Source organism: Rhineura floridana, chromosome 8 (assembly GCF_030035675.1).
Source record: "Rhineura floridana isolate rRhiFlo1 chromosome 8, rRhiFlo1.hap2, whole genome shotgun sequence".
Classification (NCBI taxonomy): domain Eukaryota; kingdom Metazoa; phylum Chordata; class Lepidosauria; order Squamata; family Rhineuridae; genus Rhineura; species Rhineura floridana.
In genome coordinates this window covers 34,588,310-34,604,718 of record NC_084487.1, presented here as the reverse complement: position 1 = coordinate 34,604,718, position 16,409 = coordinate 34,588,310, and the positions used below count along the sequence as shown (strand labels likewise).

The 16,409-nt window shown below is 40.9% G+C and overlaps 1 protein-coding gene across 3 annotated transcripts in view; it reads right to left on the bottom strand.

Moving 5' to 3' along the window:
- CHPT1 (choline phosphotransferase 1) overlaps nucleotides 1–16,409 on the bottom strand; it is a 29,230-nt gene that overhangs the window by 2,335 nt on the left and 10,486 nt on the right. For all 3 annotated transcript variants that reach the window (XM_061638851.1, XM_061638852.1, XM_061638853.1), the window contains exons 3-8: nucleotides 15,374–15,515; nucleotides 14,268–14,352; nucleotides 12,560–12,691; nucleotides 11,247–11,405; nucleotides 3,344–3,469; nucleotides 1,486–1,596 (exon numbers count right to left, since the gene is read on the bottom strand). In XM_061638851.1, the coding sequence (XP_061494835.1) occupies nucleotides 1,486–1,596; nucleotides 3,344–3,469; nucleotides 11,247–11,405; nucleotides 12,560–12,691; nucleotides 14,268–14,352; nucleotides 15,374–15,515 (755 nt within the window). The remainder of the gene's footprint in view (nucleotides 1–1,485; nucleotides 1,597–3,343; nucleotides 3,470–11,246; nucleotides 11,406–12,559; nucleotides 12,692–14,267; nucleotides 14,353–15,373; nucleotides 15,516–16,409) is intronic.

Below are 16,409 nucleotides of genomic sequence, written 5' to 3'. Positions count from 1 at the left end.
CTAGAAAAAAGTGAGTGAAACACACTCATTCCTCAAAGACCATCTTTGTGCAAACTGCTTCCTAAACAAAACACTTTTTGGATAGAACAATTAAATCCTAGACACAAAATACAGCTATATAATCCCTATGCATCACAGATACATTTTAATAAATGAAAATGTGCTTGAAACGTAGATGACCCAATTCCATACTTTTAATGGCTTCACATTCTGGTATAGTAAAGAGCTTTGCAGTTTTGTCTAATTAAGTGAAAGTTAAGAAAAGGATGAGTGAAGTTATAGTTAGTTTTTTCATCACTTAAACATTATAAACCCAGGACTCAGTTGCATGTTGTTTTCTGTCTTACACATTTTTTTAAAAAAATGCAGTCCCATAAGATGCCATCAGCATCAAAAGATTGGTGCAATGAGGGCAGGGCTGCTTACCCCTTCTGCTGTTTTTGTACCCACCTCTTGCCCCCATGTGAGTAAAAACTGGGATGGGGGAAGAGAAATATTTTAAGATGTCTAAAATGGTGGGAGAGGTTTAAAAAGTTCTTCTGCTGCAGCTGCATTTTATAAACAAACAAAGTATTGGGGGGAATATATGCCACATGTAGTTAGGTCTTAGCAGAATGTGGTATCCTTCAAGAAATTCCCTTGTCCTCTCATTTCTTTAAACATACAGGCCAAATTCTTAGTAGCAATTCACAAATACTGATTTTTTTAAGCCAAAGAAATTATGGGAAGTGTAATAATTACTATTCTCCCTGCTCAACCAAACAATTTTAATGCTTAAGCATTAACTATTGCTACAAGTTAAATTATGCCATAATTTTAACTTGAATAGCTAACGTCTGGTTAGATCCTTCAGGTTTTTCTTTTAACCAGTATCAGAAACTATTAGATACAGTCAATGTGAAAGACATACTCCTAAGACTTTGATACAAGATGACAACTCAGTAGTTTTAGCCCTTAAATATAAAAAACCCTTCACTCTACATACCATATTTCAATGACCATATTTTTCCAAAAGCAATAATCCGCAAAATTTTTGCAGTATTCTATACCATTGTAGCTATAAAATGAGTCAATGTCAAGTTGCACTCTAAGAAACTTGCATTTGCCTAGGGAATGAATTGTTTCTTAGAGTTCAGTTAGCTGCCAAGTACATTAGATTTTCAAGCATTTTTGTCTGCAAGCAGCAAAACAGGTTTCTAAGTAAGGATTAGCTACTTTGTAGCAAAAGCTTCCTTAAACTCCCTACTCCTATCAAAGTAACAATTACAGTAAGTCCCAGCAGAACCTGTAGGAACTTGGTATTATCTAATTGATCTCCTTTACTGGGAGTAAATTGAGAGCTCTCATGCACTTGGGTTTTCTTTGCAGATTTCCACATCTGTATTCCTGAAAGAGGTATTTTCCGTAAGTCAATATTTCTCCCACCCACACCAACTCTTTCTCCTCTTCGCCTTCAGCTATAAGTCACTCATTATGTTTTTGAACCTGTTCAGGAGCTTGATGAGATGAGATTTTGAAGATCTGAATGTGAAGATGAGCAGCAATCTGTATGCATATCCCAGTGGAGTATCTCAGCAAATCAAGCAAGGATATGAACTAAAGAGGGAGAAAAGGTTAAGAAGTTAAGATTTATTTATTTATTTTATTAGATTTTTATCTAATAAATCTATATAAATTTATATCCCGCCCTTTCTTCCAGTAGGAGCACAAGATTGGAACATCTGGTGCCGTACAAATGAATTACTCTATGTTTAAATCCTATCTTGCTCTCCAGGGCCAACAGATAAGTTATAACAGGAGCACACACCTTAATTCCAGTATTTTTGTTAAAGATACAGTTTGCACTACAGTTAGATTTGCAGTTCAGAGATTACACACACACAGAGTGTAAAATTAAAGTTAGCTGCGTATTTATTTATTCAATTTATATCCCATCTTTCCTCCCACAGGAGTCCAGATGGCAAACAAAAACACTAAAAACTACTAAAAAAGAATCTTAAAAAAATACTTTAACACATATTAAAACAAAGCATCTTTAAAAACATCTAAAAAAATAATTCCAACAAAGATGCAGACTGGGATAAGGTCTCTGCTTAAAAGGCTTATTGAAAGAGGAAGGTCTTCATTAGGCACCTAAAAGATAACAGAGGTGGTGCCTGTCTAATACAGAGGCAAGCAATTTTACCCCAAAGTGCCTTGCAAACAATTCACAGTGGGCCTCTGAAGGGTCTAAAACTCCATTTCCTGGAGTTGATGTCAACAAACCCCTGGCAATACAAAAAAGCTCTAATGGATGACTGCTTGAGGATGTGATGCAGAGAAGTGGGCCTTCGCCACCCTCACTGCCACACACTAGGCATGGTTATGTTTTACTCATGCCCAATCAGCCTCACAGCATGTATTTTGTCACTTGTGCTCTAGCCCATTGTCCAGCGTCTCATTCTATGTGTGACAAGGGCTTCAACAGGGTCACCTGTCTATCTACTGGGAACTCCCCCAGGGCATTCAGGAATCCAGCGGAATCCATTAGTCTCTGGGGGCAGACCATCTTAATCTGTCCACCACCAAATAGGAGATGAAGTAACAATGGTTTCCTCCTTAAGTCCATTCATCCACTTCCCTCATAAGCATCCCTGCTATAATGCAGTCAGGATTTTAGGAGTGCATATAACTAGTCAAAGAAAAATGGACAACAAGAGATAAAGAGAATATGTGAAAGTCATGGCTGCCTCCCCTCCTTACTCAACATTGAATAAAGAAATATAGAGGATTTCTCTGGTTCCCTCTGGCAATCTTAACTGTAATAAATATGTATTTTTGTTTCTTCCCTAAGATCAAAGTTTGATGTTATAGCAGCTTGAATTTAACAGTGCATTTCAATCCAACAAACCCACATATTTGCAAGCAGTAGATTTATGAATGCAATATTAGGAACCAGACCTAACCCATCAATTATAGATCTGAAGAATATTAAATTGCATTTGTATACTGCATTTGAGTAATTGAAGTACTTCACATGTATTATCTATTACTATCTATACATCAACCCTACAAGGTAAGCAAGTAGTATCTCAATATTGCAGACAGGGTACTGAGACAAATACTTTGTTAAGGCCACCTGGGGAACTCATGGCAGAAATAAGACTTGAATTAAGGACTTCCTGAGTGTAAAGGAGTCTCTTAACAACTGCTCTACACCAGAACATGATCAGAGAACCCCTCCATTGGATCACTTCCTTAGTATGTTTGTTATATAAAGCTGGAGAGTCAGATTCAAACATCTAAAAAGAAAACCACTTTCCATAATCTTTAAAGCTGGTGCAACCTATGAAAAATTGCTTACCAGTGCTATCCACAGAATGATATATTCATCAATAAAGCTGTTGAAGTACTGGTCTAGAAATAAGAGGCCTGGCCCAATAAATGCAGTATCTTGTAGGAAGATTTCACTTTTTGTCATGTGTGCAATCTATAGACAAAGACTGGCTTTAGTTACCAAGTTAAGATCTTTAGATTCCTTTTAACTCATTGCAAGTTGTATGTTAACCTTTGTGAGAGTCAGTGAATCCATCCAAATCACAAATTTTAGAGTTTCTACGCAGGACATTTTATTATTAACAGCATAAAAATGGTTACACAGATAAACTATATGCTTAAAAACAAGACATTTCCTCTTATTACAAATATTAGAAATAAAATGCCTTCTACATAGGAAAGGTTCACAGCAGACAATCTTATTGTTTCCTGAGTGACAATCAGATTGGTGTCATTTATGAATGTGAAACAGACAGGCAGATGTGGAGCAAACTGAGCAAATTCCATAAATTAAAAGGACAAGCTCTTAGTTTTCCCTATGAGTCCGGCCATCACAGCGGGTATTAGCTCCACCTATCGTGCGAAGGCAAAAATGTCTTTGAAGTCAAGACTAGGGGCGTCAGGCCCCTCCCACTCTCCAGTTCATTCTTGCCTTCGTACGAACAAGATTGAGATACTATGGCGTAGCATTTAGCTAAGTTTTTTCGTATTTGTCTGTTTATTTGTTCTGACTGGGTGCGAACCTAGTGTTTCTTGTGTGTCTCCCCAGTCCATCCTTTCCCTGTTTTTCTGTTTAACTTCATTTAAGTTTATTTCTACTTCTTTTGAGGGTTCCCTCAGAGACCGCGGCTGCGGTTCTCCATGTTTTTGTATTTAGCCTTCCATTTACTTTTATTTCCCTTGCTTGTCTGAGGGTCCCCACAGAGACTGCGGCTGCGGTTCTCTACCTTTTTTGGCCGTTTTTGAGCCTTTCCCTCCCTGGCTTTGCCATCCATCGGGAGCTCGCGGCTTTGTCTCTTCCGTAGCGCTTTTCCTGCTCAAGCCGCGCTCTGTGGAGCTTTTGAAGGGACCGCGGCTGCGGTTCTCTTCCAGGCGGGAGCTTGCGGCTGCAGCTCCCTGCCCTTTTTCCCAGACACCTAATTTCAGCCTGCCGCCTTAATTCAGCCTGCCGGGGTTCTGCCTCTCCGGAGCCTGTTAATACGGCTCCTTTTCTCCCTCTATCTCCGTGACTTTAATTTTCGCCGTGGAGAGCTCCGTAGCCGGCGGCGGCAGCGGCTTGCCTTCCTGCTGCCTCATCCGTCACAGGCTTCTCTCGGCAGTCTCCTTCTTGGGGTTTTTTAGAGCCGCAAGCGCGGCTATCGGCCCCGCGGCTCCCCCTGCGAGACTGTGCTGGGCTACCCTTCCCCCAGTTCGTTACCAGACGGCCGCCATTGCTCCGTCTATCTCCGCCATTTTTAGACCATTTTTCCCGCCCTTTTTTTTTTCCGGGCGCCATTTTTGTTGGATTCAAATTTCCCGCCTTTTTGTTACCCCTTTATTAACCAACGGATACCTTCCCTGCAAGCTATCTGTATGTGTGTTGTCTGTGTGTTGTAGACAGACTTACACAGGGCTGCCTCACACACAAATTTACTGTGACTGTATCATTAAGGCTGGAGTTTTAATACAGTGGCTGCCTTGTACTAAAGTTGAATTATATTCAGTACCATCAAGGCTGGAGCTTTAATATCAGTGGCTGACTTGTACTAAATCTGAATTATATTCAGTATTATCAAGGCTGGAGCTTTAATATCAGTGGCTGACTTGTACTAAATTTGAATTATATTCAGTATCATCAAGGCTGGAGCTTTAATATCAGTGGCTGACTTGTACTAAATCTGAATTATATTCAGTATTATCAAGGCTGGAGCTTTAATATCAGTGGCTGACTGGTACTAAATCTGAATTATATTCAGTATTATCAAGGCTGGAGCTTTAATATCAGTGGCTGACTGGTACTAAATCTGAATTATATTCAGTATTATCAAGGCTGGAGCTTTAATATCAGTGGCTGACTTGTACTAAATTTGAATTATACTCAGTATCATCAAGGCTGGAGCTTTAATATCAGTGGCTGACTTGTACTAAATCTGAATTATATTCAGTACATCCTGCCCCCTCTGTGGCTGTGTACCACGCCTGAAATCCAGCCTACAGCACTAATCTGAACTATATGTTGTACATCCTGCCCCCTCTGTGGCCGTGTACCAAGCCTAAAATACAGCCTATATTATACAGCCTATATTATTCTAACGCTGATACCACAGTGCATTCTGACCCCTCTGTGGCCGTGCACTTAGCCATCTGCCAGTGTATCCTACCCCCTCTGTGGTCGTACACTGTGCCAGTTCAGGTCTTTACATCATTCCCCGTCTGTGGCCGTGTACTGCACCCAAGTTAATATAAGATGGCAGAACAGCCAGGCATGTCGCAATCAGCCAATATGATGCCAGATCAGCCAGGCATGTCACAAACATCCCAACCGCAACACTCTAAGGCGACTAAGCCTAAGCATGTTAAAGCAATGGCTAAGACAAAACATCTTTCAAGCCATAGCAAACCAAAGCGGCCATGCTATGCCTCTGTGCCAACCCCCACCACTACCACAGAAACTCAGGCACACATAAGCGATATACTTCATTCCCCTGCTGCTTCCTCTGACGAGGAAGATTTTGCTGGCTTCCACACTCAGCCTTCGCCTAACCAGCCTCCGTTTTACCGTCCCAAACATCTGCTCCAATAGCCACTCAGGCACAAACATCTACCACAACTGGGCTGCTGCCGTCCCCTGATTTCCTCTTCCAACTTCAAGCCATGCTGGCATTTTTCACCCAAATGCAGTCACCACCACAAGTTCCTGCCATACCCCAACTCAACATGGACCAACGTGCGTGTCATGAAGCTCATCCTTCCTGTTCACCTAACCCCTTTGATGTAGACAGCGGCAGATGTATTGACGAAGCCTCGTATGCGGAGGAGTCAACCTTCACTGACCACGTTGAAGGACATGACTGGAGTGACTATTCAGATCATGAGGAGGATACATCGTATCGCTTGTTTAATGCTTCAGACTATCAGCCCCTGGCACGCAGGGTAGTTAATACCCTTGGTCTCCAGACTGCGCCTTCAACTTCCTCCACCCCAGCCATCAAAGGGGCCAAGGTTCTCAAATCCCCTGCACCTACTGAACATTACATCCCGGTGCCGGACCCGATTGCCAAATTGGCCTCTGAAGAATGGGCTCACCCATTCCATTCTCGCCGCTTCAAGAACCTGGCTGACAGGTTTTATGCCCTAGCTCCGGACTTTGCCACCAAGTTAGACGTCCCTGGCATAGATGAACCAATCGCTCGCCTCGTTTCACGTTCTCTCTTGCCCAGGGAAGGGGAATCCCAACTAAAGGACACTACTGAGCGACGAATAGACTTCGCCCTCCGCAAAAATCACGAGGCCACTGCCCTCTCCATGCGTGCCTCCGCTTCGGCCTCCATTTTCTCCAGAGCAGCTATGATGTGGCTGGATGATCTTCTAGAGGACACTAACCCTGATCCTGTCGCCCTCAGAAGGTCACTGGTAAAGTTGCGTAAGACAGCAGCTTTTGTGGCCGATGCCACCTTAGATGCCACTCAATTGGGGGCACGAGCCATGACGGCTCAGATAGTCGCTCGACGGACCCTCTGGCTTCGCCACTGGCAAGCTGATTCAGCGGCCAGAATGAATCTGACCAGGGCTCCTTACTCCGGATCGTTACTCTTCGGCGAGGAAGCTCTAAAGGCAGTGCTGGTTGATCCCAAAGACTCCCACAAACCGGTTCTGGAAAATGGTGGAAAAGTGGAAAATGGAATCGATACCAACAATGGAAGAATGGCTATTGAAATTAATGGACTTAGTTGAGATGGACAAATTGACATGTCTTATTAGAGAAAAAACGACAGATACATTTCTTAAGGAATGGAAGCCTCTTTTGGACTTTTTGTTGAAAGAAAAAAATGAAATGATAATGGGATTTGACGATTAATTAAGATAGACTTTGGAAAAAAGTGAATTTCGTATGTTCTAGGAGACAGGTTTGATATATATTATATACTTATAGCTGATCTGTAACAAATCGGAAGTCAAGTTTTTCTTTTTATTTTATTTTTTTCTGTTGTATTGTTTTTGTTGTATTTGTATTTGTTTTTATAAAAATTTGAATAATAAAAAAAAATTATTACAAACCGGTTCTGGCCACTGTCCAGAACATCGACCACAGGCCTTTCAGGCGATCTCCTTCCTTCCGTACTAACCAGCCCTTTCGAGGAACGCGGCCAGGAGGACGAGGCCGCAACTTCAGATCCTATGACCCCAATTCATTCAGGGGCTCCTGGAACCCACGCTTCCAGGGCAGAGACCTACGGCTGGCTTGTCAACTTCGACAAAAGCCATCTCCAACCAACCCAACGCCTACTACATCTAGGGGCAATGTTGGACACCCTGCAGGCAATGGTATTCCTGGCTCCAGATCGCATCACTGCCATCACAAGCATCGCAAGGTCCCTGATGCAACAAACATCAGCAGACGTCATGCTTCTAGCCAGGGCGCTCGGAATGTTCATTTCTACAATCCATATTGTGCCATGGGCTCGAGCCCACACTCGGCATCTTCAATGGACTCTACTGCCCTTTCAACAGGACATTGCCAGCTCCAACCATCGCAAGGTTCGCTTGACCCCCGCGCTGCGCCTATCATTCCGCTGGTGGACGAGGTCCCAACACCTCTCCAAGGGCACGCCGTTCAGAGAACCACACAGAACTGTTGTAACCACAGATGCCAGCCTCATCGGCTGGGGAGCCCACTGCAACTTCCAGTACGTTCAGGGGGTTTGGTCCACCACAGAGCAGACTCAAAGCATCAACTGGCTGAAGCTAAAGGCTGTACATTTAGCTCTACTTCATTTTCAGTCTCTGTTCCCTTTGGACCATGTCCTCATTCGAACGGACAACACGTGTGTAAAATCACATTTGAACAGACCGGGGGGCACCAGGTCTCATCCTCTGCAGGACCTAGCCTCCCTCATCTTTGTCTGGGCAGAACATCATCTACAATCCCTGAAAGCAGAACATCTCAGAGGGATTTGGAATGTGACAGCAGACTGGCTCAGCAGACAACAGGTTTTTCCGGGGGAATGGAAACTTCACCCAGCCATTTTCCATCGTCTTCAGAGTCGGTTCGGCGAATTCTCAATCGACCTGTTTGCCTCCAGTCGCAATTGCCAGCTTCCCAGGTACTTTGCCCGATACCTGGAGTCAACAGCGGAAGCAATGGATGCTCTGACAATACCGTGGCCAGACGGTCTCTTGTACGCCTTTCCTCCCATAACATTGTTAGCCAAAACCTTGAGGAAGGCGCGAACAGAGAGGGCACAGCTGGTTCTGATAGCACCATTTTGGCCACGCCGACCGTGGTTCTCAGATCTTCTGGCAATGTAAGTGATGGATCTTTGGACACTTCCAGTCAGGCCAGACCTTCTATCCCAGGGTCCAGTATGGCACCAGGACCCTACTTGGCTCAATCTAACAGCGTGGTGTTTGAACGGGGACATTTGAGGTCAACTGGCCTATCTGACGCTGTGATTGATATTATTTTGGCCTCGAGAAGACCATCTACCACTCGTATTTATCAACATACTTGGGTGGCTTTCTCCAAGTGGTGCCAGTTCCACCACCACGATCCATCCCAGGCCACCATGCAACAGGTGCTGCAATATCTCCATAGCGGCTTCATGATGGGACTTAGACCCAACACTCTACGTCGACATGCGTCCACTCTGTCGTCCATTCTCTCAGTGTCCTCTCCTGGAGCTCCTATTTCCTCACATCCGTTCATCAAACGTTTTTTGAGGGGAGTCGTCCTACGCTCTCTGGCTGTTGTCCATCGGTTTCCCTCATGGAGTTTGCCGAAAGTTCTGCAGGCTTTGCAACGCCCTCCGTTTGAACCCATCAGGACTGTGCCCCTACATATGCTGTCCTTCAAGGTCGTGTTCCTGATCGCAATCACATCTGCCAGACGCGTTTCAGAGTTGGGCGCATTGTCTTCTGCTCGACACCTCTGCGTCTTCCATAAGGACTCTGTTGTGCTGAAGACTGATCCTTCCTTCCGTCCCAAGGTCGATTCAGTCTTTCATTGCAACCAGGACATTGTTTTGCCTTCCTTTTGCCCGAATCCTACCCATCCTCTCGAGAAGGCTTGGCATTCGTTAGATGTCCGGAGGGCTCTCAAGACCTACCTGTCTAGGACCCAAGAGATTAGACGAATGGAGTCTCTGTTTGTATCCTTTCATCCAAGGTCTATGGGACATAAAGTATCCAATTCTACCTTATCCCGTTGGTTAAGGGCATGTATTACTTTAGCATATGAGTCTCTGAAGTTGTCAGTTCCAGCTAGTATAACGGCTCATTCTACCAGGTCAGCTGCCACTTCGGCTGCTTTTGCCACTAATGCTCCTGTTGCCGATATTTGTAGGGCTGCAGTCTGGTCTACCCCACACTCATTTATAAGGCATTATAAAATTGATCGCTATGCCTCTGCTGACGCTTCTTTTGGCAGACGAGTGTTACAACAGGTTCTTAATCAGGATTAGCATGTGGTCCCACCCTGTATGGGCTGCTCTGGTACATCCCGCTGTGATGGCCGGACTCATAGGGAAAATGGACCATTGGTCTCACCTGAAGGGTGATTTTCCTATGAGTACGGACATCATGACTCTCCCAGTTGGAGGATGACTATATATTTTCTAATGTGTTATATATTACTGTTACGCTATTATATTTAAATTTAAGAGTGAAGTCAAGACTTCTAGTTCTGTTATACCGCTATGTTGGAGTCATGTTACTATGCATGGTACTATTGTGTTATTTTCCTGCTGCCAGGCCTGTTGGCCTTGTTCTTGTATTTTTAGATATTTCTCCTCAGACTCGCTGCGAATGAACTGGAGAGTGGGAGGGGCCTGACGCCCCTAGTCTTGACTTCAAAGACATTCTTGCCTTCGCACAATAGGTGGAGCTAATACCCGCTGTGATGTCCGTACTCATAGGAAAATCACCCTTCAGGTGAGACCAATGGTCCATTCTTGTTGTTGTTGTTTTGAAATATTAAGATTTTATTGTCAAGATTTTTGAAAATGGTATTGTTCTTATTTGTATTTTGTACTTGTGTGTATTCTCTTTGAGCCACCTTGGGGGTCTTTTTGACCAAAAGGCAGCATATAAATAAACCATAACATAACAACATAACATAAAAGACTACTAGTGGCATTAGTGGCAGACTTCCATGAGCAGAATAGAACTTGTCCTTCCTCTTCTCTTCCTTGCAGCCTCCCAGGAACAGATCTGGAGGCTGAAGGGGGAAGAAGGAGGGGACATCCATCACACAGACAGACTGCCACTTGTGTTGGACATTGCCCCATATAAATGTTATAGAGGACTTTTTTTTCCCAAAAGCAGAACTCGCAGCAAAATTCTGTGTTTATTTTGAAGTGAATCTCTGTCCAATGGCATTTACTCCCATGTAAATGTGTATAGAACAGCAGCCTTAAAATCCACTGGCGCTCCATATCAGCAGTTGCCTATATTGAAAATGGCATCAGCAAAATACTGTTACCGCTGTTAATACCGGATCTTGCAGTGTGTTGCTCCTTGAATCACATTAAAATTAAAACACAATTTTGTCATCTCTCTTAAATTCTTTAGGATGATTAACTTGCAGAATACTCATTTTTGTTTTTTATTAATGAATCATCAGGTTAGCATTAGAATGTTCACAGTGCTTCACATGTATTATTTAATTAATCATACATATATAGCCCAATTGTACATAAATCTTAAATACACAAACAATTTTAAGAACTTCTTACCACCAATTTCTGTGTTATTTTGGCACTCACAAATCCAAACGTTAAGGCATAGAGGCAAGGATGCTTTTCAAACAGATGTGTTGTGGATTTTTTATAGATCATTATTGCCAAAGTAATAATTAATCCTATATGGAGGCCTGGTGACAGAACACTCGTGCCCTGAAAGCCATAATGCATTTATTAATTTAGTAGCTTTTATCCTACTTCCCCCTTGCCCCCAAAAAACATGAACTCAAGGCAGCTCTCATCATAAAAAGAACAAATCCAATATAAAAATCACACACACAAAAATCAACACACAACAAGACATCAGTCATAGAACTAACTGCACTAAAATAAAGTCTAAGCAAATCAGTTAAGGGAAGCCTTCTAGAACAGCCATGTTTTACCAAATACCAAAAGAATAAAGTGTGAGGGACTGGTGAATCTCCTTCAGGAAGACATTTGACACAGTGGGTTCCCTGCTCCTAATGACTGCCTGTCTCATTCATCAGCAGCACCTGGAATAAGTGCTCACATTTTGAAAGCAGCAGGTAGGAAGGTTGCTATGGAAGAAGATGGTACTTAACGTACCTACGTCTCAAGTCATGTAGGGCTTTAATTATTAATATTTATTAGATTTCTTACCCGTCCTTTACTGTAAGGTCCCAGTTTAAATTTAGTTAAAATAATTTATAATCATAGTAATAAGTTAGGTCCTAAAAACGTGTGTCAAAGGCCAGGGTCAAAACCATCACCTTAAACAGTCCAGAAATGAACAGCTGACCAGTGCAAACCAAAGAAGAGGGGAGTGATGCTCTGAATGCCTAACCCCAGCCAACAACCTGGTAGTAGCATTTTTAGTTTCCACTTTTCAAAGATAGCCCCATGTAGCGTGTTTTACAGTAGTCTAAAATGGAGGTATCTGGAGCATGAATGACCACAGGTAGGTCCAACTTTGTTGGGAAGGGTCACGCTTGGCATACCAGCTGAAGCTGGACTTGGTGGGGTTTTTTTTAAACTCATCGTGATAATGTTTGAGAACCTTTAGCAAAGAAGAGTACACGATACCAAGCTACTCAATGTAACAGAAAAATAATACAATCCTGAAACTCTACATAACTACTCTATTTAATCTTTGTCCCTTAAAATATGAAACAGCAGCATTTCTTGAACAGTGCAAGGGTAGACAGTAATATTTATATTATAATTCGTGTTTAAACCTAGATGTAAGACAAGACCTGCTAAATTAAACACAACCTACAGAAACTTGTATCATAAGATAAGTTAACCTCATGTGTTAAACATCTAACATACTTTAAAAAAACACTTACTGCTATTGTGGATCCATTCTTCCCCACACCTCCTCCGAAGATTACTCTGAAATAATTGTAACTGGAAAATATTGCTCCAGACACAATTCCAGCAACAGGAATCATCTTCAATCTTAAGTCCAGCATAGGAAGCTAGCAAGAAAATTTACAAGATTTAAAATATAGGAATACTTTCAAGCCATCACTTGCACATATTAGTAATTTATTTGAATTATCCATTTTCTTCACTAAAAATCAAATGAACATAGTCATGCCAGTAAAATCAAATGCAGAGCATAGCGATTTAATTCTACTAGGAACCCAAAGGATACATCATTCTTTTAAATTCAGAGTCAAGCATGTAGTTACTAACATCTCTAAACATGTATCAAATTTCTAGCTTTATACTTCTATTTCTGAAAAATTGATAGTTTTTCTAAATTCACCTATCAAAACAGCAGCAGTACCACAGGAAATGCAAACACCATCTGCCCGTTTTGTTATATCATGCTATGAAATTGCATTATCAATATTCTCCAGCTAATGGACCTTTAGAATAAGTATTTACCTTTCTTATTCAATTGTAGTTTCATGGAAGCTTCCAAGAGGCAGCAGAGGGTTAAAAAGAAGAGTAAAAAATAAATTTCCTGTAACCCACCAGGTTACAGTTTAGAAGACAAATTTGTCTAAGGATCTGTTGTTGAGACTACCATACCTCAATTCATGAGAAGTAAAATGATGGACTTCCATAATGTAGTATTATTTTTAAATAATTCAGTGTTTTGACTGATTACAGTCATTTCAAAATGGAACATAAGCATTTCAAGAAAAAAAATTGTTTTTAGCCAATATATTATAGTGAGATGTCAGAATACAGATTCACTTACATGGGTGGATTGAGGCAACTAGAACCACCACTGTAGCTGATTAAAAGCTTGCAGTATAGTGCCCAGAACTGGTTTTCTACAGTCTCATATCATGCAATTTACATACAGTGTTATCATTCATCCAATTTCCTGGATTTCCAGGCAGCTGAAGAAGTGCAGCAACACTAAACTTAACCACATAGACTGATGCAACAAGCAACCCTCAAATACAGGGGTTATGTTTCTTAAGATGCTATTGAATGCATCCTGGTTGTCTCTGTGATTCTGGATTCTACAATATAGGCGTAAGCAATGCAGCCTCAAAATGGGGGGCAGTGTTAATGTGCACTGAGTTTTTCCTAAGTTAGAAAATATGCATTTTGCTGGCTTATGACAATAAATTCAATGCAACCTTTATATGCTAATATAGAATTATAATAGTGTTAATTAATTACAACAGTGTTAAGTAACAAGATTTTGCCAGCTTGGTAAACTTTTAAACAAGACAATGCAAAACTGAGATTATTATGAAATTCAAGTCTATGCAGAGCATTAATGTATTTACATGATTTAATTTAATACAAATGTCACTTATGGCAGATGGGGTCTTTTTCCTCTGTGTAGTTCTAAACTCATGCATATGACAGCACATCACAACAATGAGAGAATACTGGAACTACATGGGAAAAGGTATCCTACATACAATTGAGCAAGGTCTAATTTTTAAAATGAGAATAAAATCAAGGCTTAACAAAACACAACAAAGGGGAAAAATACAAAGGATTAGAAGGAGCTGCTAAATAGCAGCCATACAGAATTGATTAAAAAACAATCATCCAAGTCGGATAGCTATATCCAGTTACCTTAGTATCCCACATTGTTGTTCCACCAAATGCAGATAACAAAAAGAGCATCATTATGGCTATCTGTACTTCAGTTACATCAACTCTAAAATGAAAGACAAATAAGATTGGCCCACACAAATGATTAGTTTATAGGGAATAATTTACTAACTATTAAGATTCATCAAATATACCTAAGGTAAATGTAAACTATTTCAGGTGATTCAATATTGAAATTATTTTTGCTATAAGTATAAGTCAAATTTCTGTGAAATTCTATCAAGACATTTTTGGTAATTAAATTTCAGTATAGAAAATGTACACTTGCAAAAATAATTACTGAAACATTGCATTTGAAAAACAAATGTTTTAAATAATATTTAATAGTAAGTTCAGGCTTTTCAAAATTTTGAAAGTACAAGTAAACCTTTTGTATGAATTAAAAGCTAATTATTTAATCCACTAAATACAAAACTGGTGGCAACAGTAAAATATGGCATATAAAAATATGAAGATACAATAGAAAAAAATCCATGGATAGGAGTTATATTAATCTGATGGATTTTGAATTCTTCCTTTTAAACAGCTGACACCATGCCATACCATGAGCTTTCAAAAACTGCCAGTTTACTAGGTGGCACGAGAATTGGTTGCCATTTTAACTTCTGAAGGTCTTAAAGGGCTTACAGATCGAAGCTTAAAGGCTCTTCAGATCCTGGACAACATTCTGAAGACTATACCTTTACATCTGGGACTCTTGGTAAAAGTTGCACAAAGTATTAATTAAAAATACTTTTGACCATCAGCCATTCAGTACTGCGATGTGATCACTTTCAGTCTTAGCCAGCCGAAAACAACTAGCAACATGTCAATAAATTTGTTGTCTCGGCTTCCAGTACCCAATAGTCTCACCCTGCAAACTATGAGACCTGTACCTGTACCTGTACCTGTACCTAAACTGCCCTCTTGAAATCCAATGTGTGATACCTTTTGGTATCAAATATCATGCCTACTATAATGGAATTCAGGGCCTTCAGAAAAAAAAAATCCTATTGGAATTAGAAAGGATCAGAGCAAATATATCTCAAATGTCAGTCACAGAGCAAATTATCTAAGTATCCACTTACTTGCCAAACTTTAGCATGCCAGATACATAGGTTTGCCAGTGAGCACAATAAAACAGGAACATTCCAACAAAGGAACAGAAAAACAGCCAGTCTGGATTTGTTCCTAGCCGAACTGCTATGCAGGCTCCAATACCAACAAAAACTGAAAAGTCCAATTAGCGTCAGTTAGTTATCACAGTTTTTTGAAGAATGATACCCAAATAGTTTGAGTGTTTGCATGAAACAAATAATCACTTTGTGGTGATCTTGTAAATGGGTAGAAATGCAAGCCATACTCATGGTGAAGTAATCATGCAATTCTTTAACCAATGAGTAAGAACAAGACCATATTGACTTAACATGCTTTCTCACTACTCTAGTGGGATTGGCAAATTGGGCCTAATGCTGTGGCTATAGATACAGTATATTTCAAGGTCTGAGATGTGAACCTTCAACAAATGACACCAGTCACAGCTCTGCATTCCAGCAACATGCTGTTAATTGGCCCATGATCTACCTATGAGCATTTTTATTATTGCTCCTGAATGTGAGACGACAACAGCTATATGTCAGTAACAATTAATGAAAGATCCTTGCTTCATGAATCCATCAGGTAAAGGAAGTATATGTTAGGGGGTGAGCTTCCTAATCTGTTGCCCTCCAGATGTTGAACTCCATCTCCCATCATTCCAGTCAGCATGGTCAATAGGGATGATGGGAGTTGTAGTTCAACAACATCAGGAGAGCCACAGTTTAGTCACCCTGGTCTAGGTCAACACCACACATTCCTGACCTCAGAGATTCATAACATGCAAATTGGTTTTTTGATTCCCTATCCATATGTGCTCTGTTTCTTGAGACATTGTAAGAAAAGTGTCAAACAAGACATAGCCTACTGTACATTTATTTATTTAATATCTCACCCTTCCAGCAGGAGCCTAGGGCAGTAAACAACAACACTAAAAACATTCTAAAACATCTTAAAACAGACTTTAAAATATATTAAAACAAAACATCTTTAAATACATATTAAAACAAAACATCTTTAAAACACCTT